The sequence below is a fragment of the Mytilus edulis genome, chromosome 2 (genome assembly GCF_963676685.1).
Source record: "Mytilus edulis chromosome 2, xbMytEdul2.2, whole genome shotgun sequence".
NCBI lineage: Eukaryota > Metazoa > Mollusca > Bivalvia > Mytilida > Mytilidae > Mytilus > Mytilus edulis.
This window is the reverse complement of record NC_092345.1, coordinates 11,699,048-11,709,128: the sequence shown is the minus strand read 5'-3', so window position 1 is coordinate 11,709,128 and position 10,081 is coordinate 11,699,048. Positions and strand designations below refer to the sequence as shown.

The 10,081-nt window shown below is 32.8% G+C and overlaps 1 protein-coding gene across 1 annotated transcript; it reads left to right on the top strand.

Annotated features, from left to right (window-relative positions):
- Window positions 1–843: 843 nt before the first annotated feature.
- On the top strand, window positions 844–2,003 carry LOC139511455 (transmembrane protein 45B-like). Its single transcript, XM_071298210.1, has one exon. The coding sequence runs from the start codon at window positions 1,071–1,073 to the stop codon at window positions 1,863–1,865; it is 795 nt and encodes a 264-aa protein (XP_071154311.1). The 5' UTR covers window positions 844–1,070; the 3' UTR covers window positions 1,866–2,003.
- Window positions 2,004–10,081: the final 8,078 nt, after the last annotated feature.

Below are 10,081 nucleotides of genomic sequence, written 5' to 3'. Positions count from 1 at the left end.
AAGCTTATTTGCCGTGCAAAAAAAAATATTTGCAGTTTTGTACAAATTTGTTTTCTGCTTTTCGGTTTTCAGGATATTCGTTTTAGCAAAAGATTTGAGCAAAGTTATTTATTTTTAGTTCTTACTAGACCAAGTTATTCATCTTCAAAATGGTCGTCCCTTGTGGAACACAATTTGACTGAGAACCATTCGAGAAATATAAAATACAAACAGCTATTTTCAAAACCATCTAACACGTTGAAATCTAGTAAAATTTATAAGATATATACCGTATAGCGGTAGACACTATATACAAATATAATTTCACCTACTTTTTGGCAATCAAAATATTAATAACGAAAGAGGTTCTTAACTATTAAGATATAGATGTATATTTTTATTTTCTTTATTAGGTTTTTCGGATTTTTAAATTTGTTTCTGTTTCTTATTTCTACCGGTCACTTTCAGAAGTTTGCTTCCGCCCTCCCCCTCCCTCTCCCCCTCTCCCCCTTTTTCCAGTCTACTCCTACGCCACTGTGATAGTATTTTTTTCACAGTTGGTTAACCTTTAGTAATTTAAACATGTTTAAGCTGATCTTAGTTTGTGGTCTTTGTCCTTGGTTTAAAGTAATGCGATGTCTACAGTTAATATGATTTGATTTTTGATTGCAACAGTTAGATAAGTTAATCAATTGAGACCAACACGTGACTTAAACTTTGAATGTTTCAAAAGAAATTCCATTTAAAGGTTTTAAATTTAGTTGTAAATCAATTGGTTTTTGTAATAAACAAACTCGATATATATAAATATACACTTCGCCGAGGCCATGTAATGGGGGAATAAATTATATTAATATTTATATTTTATCTTAATCAAACAATTCACCGTAAGTTTTATCACGTTTTTACGTTTATTTTTCATTTAAAAGGAAAACTCATTACATTTCATTTGTATACCTTTATTATAATATTCGATTGCGAAGCAAATACCTCACCGTATGATTAAAGTATGAACAGCATATATATATCACAAGATTAGTTCACATTTAAATCCTAAGTTGTAGGAGCAGTGTTGTCAATATTTAGACCGAATGGGTACATTTAGTGGACATGCTATACCAGGATCGTTTTTTATTGTTTTTGCCATCTGGTGGACAGTATGCCAGTTTGACCGGTACTATACTTGCCTTAAACGTAATGCACAATTTACATCAACACTCACGTTTCCTCTTTCTTGTGGAAAATTTAAGATTCAGTTATTTGAACCAATTATGAAAATAACTCTGGCAACTATTGGAATATGTGGAGAAATTTTTACCGGATTTGATGAAGATAATGAACATTTTATTTTCCCTGGAAATGCACAACATTCAACAATGTTTTGTGTGTTTGGAATAGGTGCAGTGTTGGATATATTACTTCATTACAAATGTCTCATACCCAAAGACATTGACTACACGGTTTTTATTCTGTCAGTGGGTGTTGAAGGACTTTTATTCAATTTTCATCTGCATGGGAGAAATGCATTAGATACAAGACTACATACTCTGTTAATTTACGCCATTGTGTTCACTGTTATCGCAGTCATTTTGGAAATGAAATATCGACATAATGTGTTGGCTGCTTTGACTAAGTCATACTTCTTTTTCGTACAAGGAATGTGGTTTTGGCAAATTGGGTTTATATTATATAGTCCCAATTCTGACGCACCGCCATTGAACCCGGAAGACGATTTTCAGTTAATGATGATTCCTTTATATTTTACATGGCATTGTGTCATAGTACTATTTATAATGCTTGGGATAGGATTTTTTGTGGCTTGTTACCATAGACATTTATATCATAAAAATGAAGAGGATAAGTCCAGTTCGCAAAGTCTTTTGTAAAATAATAACCGGTGAAAAGTTTTAAAACTATTGTAATTTGCAAATATATTATATTCATAATTTATGTTTTAAAATTAGTTAAAAAAATATGGATATTATATATCTAAAGTATTAAATAAAGAAAATATCTTTATTAAATTATGTTTCAACTCTTAAACCACACAATATGCCGATCGATGTGTATCAGTATCTTCTTCACATGCAAAGTATGAAATGTATAAGACCACCCTGTCCTTGAAAGCCAGTTTATAGGGAATAAATGTCGAGAGAATTGCTAATGTTACAAAAACAAAGAGATTGCAGATAGCAAAAGGGACAATCAAAGTCGAAATGAAATCGACAACACCACAGTGCTACAAAAAAGAAAAAAAAGACGAATAGAAAGACATGTCTACAAAACACGACACCAAAAGGATACAAGTGACATACTCGTATACACATTAGAGGGTATTTAGCGAGCCTTGTCTGTGGATAAGGAACGTGGTTAGTCACCTGGCTCACTAAATTGAATGCAAGGCAACCAACTGTAATGCCTATATTGCATCTAATGTAACCAGGATCTTTAATTAAGTTCACTTGTTGTATACATAAGGTCTCAATATTGAAGTAATCAAGTCTAAGACTAGATCCTGTTGTAGATTGCATACATTCAAGTTCCGATCCAATTTTAACTAAGCATTTTCAATATACCGCTCCTCTTCAAAATATACCAAAGGGTCAAAAACTTGTGACAATTTTTTTTGTGCATCTGCCAAATTTTTCCATACTCGGGCAATTGCGAAAGAAAAGACGTAGAATATTTTTGAAGGCCGTTACATCTTTTATCAAATGAATGTACAATATATATGCACATTGTTGGAAAATATAAAATTTATCAGTAAGAGCTCCTTACAACAGAAACATGATATATTTCACAGAAGACTAAAATGTATGCTATACGATCCCTTTCTGTTATCTGTATTAACACTTGTATTTGTAGAGGATTGCGGAATAAATGAAAGTTGACAAATACCTGTCGTTCTTACATGTCAAATAATATGACTGTCCCATGTAGACAAACAATGCATTCTTTTTATATTTGAATCCTATCACTTTAAACTGGAATGATATTGACAAGTGAAACTTACTAAAGAGGAAATCATATCGGATATATATCTGAAGTATGTAAATTTTATATACCAACACATGTTACTTTCCTTTACAAGTGATATTCGTTTAAAATATTCAATAATTTGAAACTGTGTTGGTACATGTTTGCCTTCACTCCGTATATCACCATGATAAATAGATGCCGAGGTATATAATAACATATTATGTTTAAATATTTTATCACCTGAAAACTAAGACTAATTGAAACGCAATTAACTTCTTTTTAAATACCACCTTTGTACTTTTATATAAACACTATCATTTGAAAACTAAACCGTTAGAATAATAAGAAATGCATAGTTAAATCTCAGGTACACAGGTACCATTGTAAACTGAAGTAAACATACACATATATTTTATTTTTTCCCGATAAGCACGCGATGAATTACTTTTATTATATTTACATATATTTATGACCAGAGCTCTGATTTATGTTTTTTAAAATATATAATATTTATTCAAACCAATGATTTATAAAGTTATAACTATAAAAGTTCTTTTTAAAACACCACACATATACCGAATAAAAGAGACGAACCATTTTGTACTTATATACTAGATAGAAACCTTGTTCACGGCAATACCCTGTTATTATTGTTTCATTGCATATAACAAGAAAATTGTGATTTTGTGTCAAAACAAGCAGAGATTAGTAAAAGAAAATTCACAGAATTGATATTATAGAGATTTTCGTTACTTCATTTTTAACACTTGTCAAAAAGAAATTGTGGGCATATATGACATGTGATCTGTTTTAATTTTACCAGTAAAATATGAAGATCGAATTACAATTTCCTCCATTTTACTTGATATGTAAATTGAATGTGTCCTTATACAAACTTAAGATCAACAAACGAATGTTACTTATGCTAAGTCTGACAAATGCTCCATGTAAAATCTTACTCGTTCAAATAGTCTAGTTGTCTACTTCGTTAAGTTAACCCTGTAACCGGAAGTCTATTTGTACCAGTTGTTTTCCGTAGGAGAGACAGAAGAATAGAACTACAAGGCTGCTTATTAATCTATGAACTTTTCGTTCTAATCAATGCTATGGGGAATAAAGATATGGTCACTTTAGTCTTCTTCTGACCTCCTAAGTGGGGTGTCCGTTTGACTGTCCGAAATGTACAAGTACACAGCTACGTCCGATCCGAATGGGGACAATGTCTGGGGTAGCGAGAGTGCCACGTCCGCTCTCTGCACGTTAAAAAATTGCAACAACTTTGTGAGGAGTCTGTAGGTAGTTGTTTCCGTCACTTGCAAGGCAACATGTCTATCCCTTTCCTATCCTCATTATATTGATTGTCCAAATTTCCCAGACATTAATCAAGGATGACAACTAAAACAGGACCTTCATTTGAATATATCATTCATATGTTATCGTTCTGAATAAGCACGAAGTATTTGTCAAAGAACGTTAAGCGACAATCAATCAATCAATCAATCAGTTAAAGTTATTTAAACCCAACTTCCGGATAACAGTTAAACTATCTTCTTTAATGTTGTGTGGAATCATATGTTTGTTCTAAATATATAAGATTTGGACGATGTTTGTGTTGCTCAATCATCCGTTTTCTTCAGACTTGTATAATATTATAAACATGAAAACAATTGATAAGCACTACACGACTAACACTCAGTCTGTCATGCGGTTGAACAGGTAAACACGTGTGTCCTCTAATTAACAAATCATTTCCGCCAATAACCTTTATATCAAACAGTCCAAACTAAAAGTTTGGAATGCTAAAAAAGAGGCAAAGGATACCGGATGGACATTCAAACTCATATTTAGTGACCAGTCGTAATCTAACTTATAAAGCCATAACTTACAGGAAAAACAGACAAACAGATAGTCAGGAGCCAGTTGTTCAGTGGTTGTCGTTTGTTGGTTTGGTTCATATTAATGTTTCTTGTTTTTTTTAAAAATAGATTTAAGATTAGACCGTTGATTTTTCTGTATGAGTTGTTTTACACTAGTGATTTGGGGGCCCGTTATATCTTGTTATTCAACGGACGACATTATGTCTTGATTGACGGTTTACAATAATAAGTTAAAGATGGCCATTGGAACCATGGATTGTACTTTGGTGGAGAAGTAACTGTATCCTTTTTGGACAAACTTTTGGTTTTTGCGTTGCTTAAACTTCAATTGTCTAGACACATAAACAAATGAAAACAGTTAAAAACAAGAATGTGTCCCCAGCACACGGATGCTCCACTCGCACTATCATTTTCTATGTTCAGTGGACCGTGAAATTGTGGTCAAAACTCTTATTTGGCTTTAAAATTAAAAAAGATCATATCATAAGGAACATGTGTACTAAGTTTCAAGTTGGATGGACTTCAACTTCATCAAAAACTACCTTGACCAAAAACTTTAACATGAAGCGGGACGAACGGACGCACGGACGAACGAACAGACAGACAGACGGACGAACGGACGTACAGACAGAAAACATAATGCCCCTCTACTATCGTAGGTGGGGCATAAAAAGCATGACACGACTATCACTTAGACAATGACATTGTTGAACACTGGTATGCATCTGCTGTCCTCTAATATAGAAGCGTTCTTTGTCGCCGATGTATAATGTAATTACATATAAATCTATAAAACAAGCATCTGTTGCCAGTGGATAACGATACATTTGTATGTCGCCATTCAAGATTTTAATGTTAGCTATGTAGAAGGTAAACATATTAACTCAGAGTTAAACAGAGGTATATTCTAAAAAACTTCTAGATAATTTTAAATCTCGGTCTTTTTCTGAAATTAGATCTATAAAAACTGTTGATTTTTCAACCCTGTATACCACCATTCCCAATGTGAAATTGAAAAATCGCTGAAAGAAATAATCCACAATGCCTTTCAACATAATTAAAAATGGTAGCATACGCTTTAAATTTATTTCTTTGGGATATCATAAGGCATATTTTGTTAAAAGTGAACAAAAGAGTAAAATATGCGTCACAGAGGAACAAGTGATCAGTATGCCGGAGTTTCTTATCGACAACATTTTTTTTTAATTTGGAAGTAGACTTTTTTTTTCAACAAATTGTCGGCATGGGAACGAACTGCGCGCCTCTCCCTGCCGACCTCTTCTTATTTTCATATGAATCGGAGTTCCTTTAAAAGACACTTTTCAAAAACAAGAAGCTCAAGGAAGCCAGATTATTTAATTTCACTTTCAGATATATTGATGATGTTCTTTCCATTAACAATCCGAACTTTTCTGATTGGGTTCCATTAATATATCCCCAGAACTAGAAATGAAAGAAACAACAGACATGGCTTCTTCCGCCTCATTTTTAGACTTATACCTCAAATTTGACATAGAAAGTCATCTGAGTACCAGAATCTATGACAAACGAGACGATTATAATTTTGAAATTATCAATTTTCCCCACCCTTAGTAGCAATATACCAACTTCACCTGCATATAGTATATACATTTCCCAACTTATTCGATATTCAAGAGCTTGCAGCTCCTACTCTGACGTCACCAGTGTCTGAGCACAAAGTTGATGAACCAGGGGTATGTCAAAGAACGTCTCGTCCTTTATCTAAAAAAGTTCATAGGTAGGTACCAAGACCTTGTTGATAAATATTCCGTATTAACTTCACAAATAATACATGATGGTCTTAATATATATATATATAGATTCTGCGTACTGATGTTGTTGATCATTGGTGTGTTCTATTATTAATATTACTTTTACTGTTTGGTCATTTGACGTGGTTCGGTACTTATCGGTATTTTATTTTATTATTTCATTGTTATAACACAGATCATTGTAATCATTGTATGAAATTTAAAACCCGCAAGGGTCCATAATTGGATCATTAAAAGTATTCTTATTCTTATACACCCCGTCAATGTGTTTGTATTATCTTTCATTTTTGCTGTAGTGTTTTGTATGTGCGACCTTTTGTGTTTCAATGACGTGACTCTGTATTTAAAGATCCCACCAATGTGTTATTGTTCTATTATATGTCATTATGCTATTATAAAGTTGAAAATAATTTGAACGACAAAATTAGTTTACTCGCGTAGTGGTTGTAACTATATGTGGATTCTTAAAAATTCTAAAGAACTTCTGGATAATTTTAAATCTCGGTCTATTTTTCAAATAAGTTCTAACATACTTTCAATTTTTTAACCCTGTGTACCACAATTCCTGATGTGAAATTATATTTTGTTTCAAAATACTATGAACGACAAAATTATTTTATATTTCTTCCTATGGAACGTTTACATTTTATGACGTCAAACACGCGAAGCACTGCATGTGGTTTTAAATTAGATAGATGTGTTTTGTGCTTTTTTGTTTAATATTTGTATGTTTTGAGATTTTGACACAGTGATGGATGCTGTATCCATATTTGACTAATTTACCTATTATGTCTGTTTTGTTCAAGCATCGTTGTAAATATAATAGAATTTGATGCGACTGTATTACAAGTGAGAGGTTTAGTGCTGTAAAACCAGGTTCAATCCACCATTTTCTTTATTTGAAAATGCCTGTACCAAGTCAGGAATATGACAGTTGTTGTTTATTCGTTTGATGCGTGTAATCATTTTATTTTGCCATTTGAGTAGGGACTTTTCATTTTGGATTTTCCTCGGAGTTCAGTATTTTTGTGATTTTACTTTTTTTTGTATCTTCCATACATGTTTAGACCATTCAAGTTTAAAACGGCAACGGATTGGACAACATGGCGTTGGTACTAACAACGCTACCGATAACATGGCGTCATTAATGGAATACCTGTTTGCAACCAGTAATTATTTACCTGAACGTTGTTCAAAAGTGGCCTAGGATATTTGGTAGTCTAATTTCATTCAGGTTTATTTATCAGTGACAATGCATATAATCCATTTCTATAATACAGTTAGTTAATTTCAAATGTTACCAACGAATTAGTGCGCGAGACATCAGTTGGTAGTAAAAGTGAATATACATTGTATATTGTATAAAACAATGATTGAAGTTGATTCAACTACTATTCTGGACAAAGAAAAATAACTCCAATTGAAAATTTCTTGCTATTGCACAATATTGTGCAATTAGATATTTCTTGCTATTGCGCAAAACTGTGCAATTGAAAATATTTGCTATTGCACAATACTGTGCAATTGAAGATTTCTTGCTATTGCACAATACTGTGCAATTGAAAATTTCTTGCTATTGAACAATACTGTGTCAATTGAAGATTTCTTGCTATTGCTGAATACTGTGCAATTGAAAATTTCTTGCTATTGCACAATACTTAATATAATAATTTTGGATCCTGATTTGAACCAACTTGAAAACTGGGCCCATAATCAAAAATCTAAGTACATTTGAATGCTCACCAAAAACAAAACGGGACCTATGCTGTGTCAACTATTTAATCACAATCCAAATTTAGAGCTGAATCCAGCTTGAATGTTGTGTCCATACTTGCCCCAACCGTTCAGGGTTCAACCTCTGCGGTCGTATAAAGCTGCGCCCTGCGGAGCATCTGGTTAAAGTTCTGACAAGCTTCAGCATATCAAAAAAGCCCAAGAATTCAATTTTTGTTTAAATCAAACTTAGTTTAATTTTGGACTTTAATGTAGACCAATTTGAAAACGGGACCAAAAATTAAGAGTCTACATACACAGTTAGATTTGGCATATCAAAGAACCCCAATTATTCATTTTTTTATGAAATCAAACAAAGTTTAATTTTGGACCCCGATTTGGACCAACTTGAAAACTGGGCCAATAAAGTACATTTTTAGATACAGCATATCAAAGAACCCCAATGATTCATTTTTTGTTAAAATCAAACTAAAGTTTAATTTTGGACCCTTTGGACCTTAATGTAGACCAATTTGAAAACGGGACCAAAAATTAAGAATCTACATACACAGTTAGATTCGGCATATCAAAGAACCCCAATTATTCAATTTTTGATGAAATCAAACAAAGTTCAATTTTGGACCCTTTGGGCCCTTTTTCCTAAACTGTTTGGACAAAAACTCCCAAAATCAAACCCAACCTTCCTTTTATGGTCACAAACCTTGTGTTAAAATTTCATAGATTTCTATTTACTTAAACTAAAGTTATGGTGCGAAAACCAAGAATAATGCTTATTTGGACCCTTTTTTGGCCCCTTATTCCTAAACTGTTGGAACCAAAAATCCCAAAATCAATCCCAACCTTCCTTTTGTGGTCATAAACCTTGTGTCTAAATTTCATAGATTTCTATTGACTTAAACTAAAGATATAGTGCGAAAACCAAGAAAATGCTTATTTTGGCCCTTTTTGGCCCCTAATTCCTAATATGTTGGGACCAAAAACCCCAAAATTAACCTTCCTTTTGTTGTCATAAACCTTGTGTTAAAATTTCATAGATTTCTATTCACTTTTACTAAAGTTAGAGTGCGAAAACTGAAAGTATTCGGACGACGACGACGACGCCAACGTGATACCAATATACGACCAAAAAATTTTTGCGGTCGTATAAAAATTTAGATAAACATGATAAATCTTCGAAATTTGTTTTAACGTTAACACAAGAAAACTTTACTATTATGGGAAAAATGATGATTCTATTGTTACATGTAGCTCTTTTGACTTATTTTGAAAGGGTCTTGATACTGTTATTTGATATCAACGTGTTAGTTGTTTTTTCTTTTTTGTTTTGGCTCCGAATCTGACTCATTAAGGCCTATGGTGACATGATGATAATTATATTATACAAGCATTGTTATGCCTTAATGTTGACCCAATCATTACACCGCCTGCTTCTAAAAAAGTGGAGGTATACTGTTTTACCTCTGTTCGTCCGTCATTCAGTCAGTTCGTCCGTCCGTCCCATGAATATTTTTGTTACATCTTTCTCCCGATTTAACATAACAAGGATTTCTGAAACTAGGTTTCAGCTAGGGTTTATTTAAGTCAGCTATACCGTGTGATGAGTTTTCAGATTCATCACTCATCAACTTCCTGTTTACCGAACACTTTTCACATGATAGCAATTTGAAAATTTTCGTCAATTTTTTATCAGTAACTACAGTACAAAGATTTTTGACATTA

What these genes read in the sequence shown, in the direction of transcription:
- LOC139511455 (XM_071298210.1), top strand. Translation starts at nt 1,071, where the DNA reads ATGGGTACATTTAGTGGACATGCTATACCAGGATCGTTTTTTATTGTT.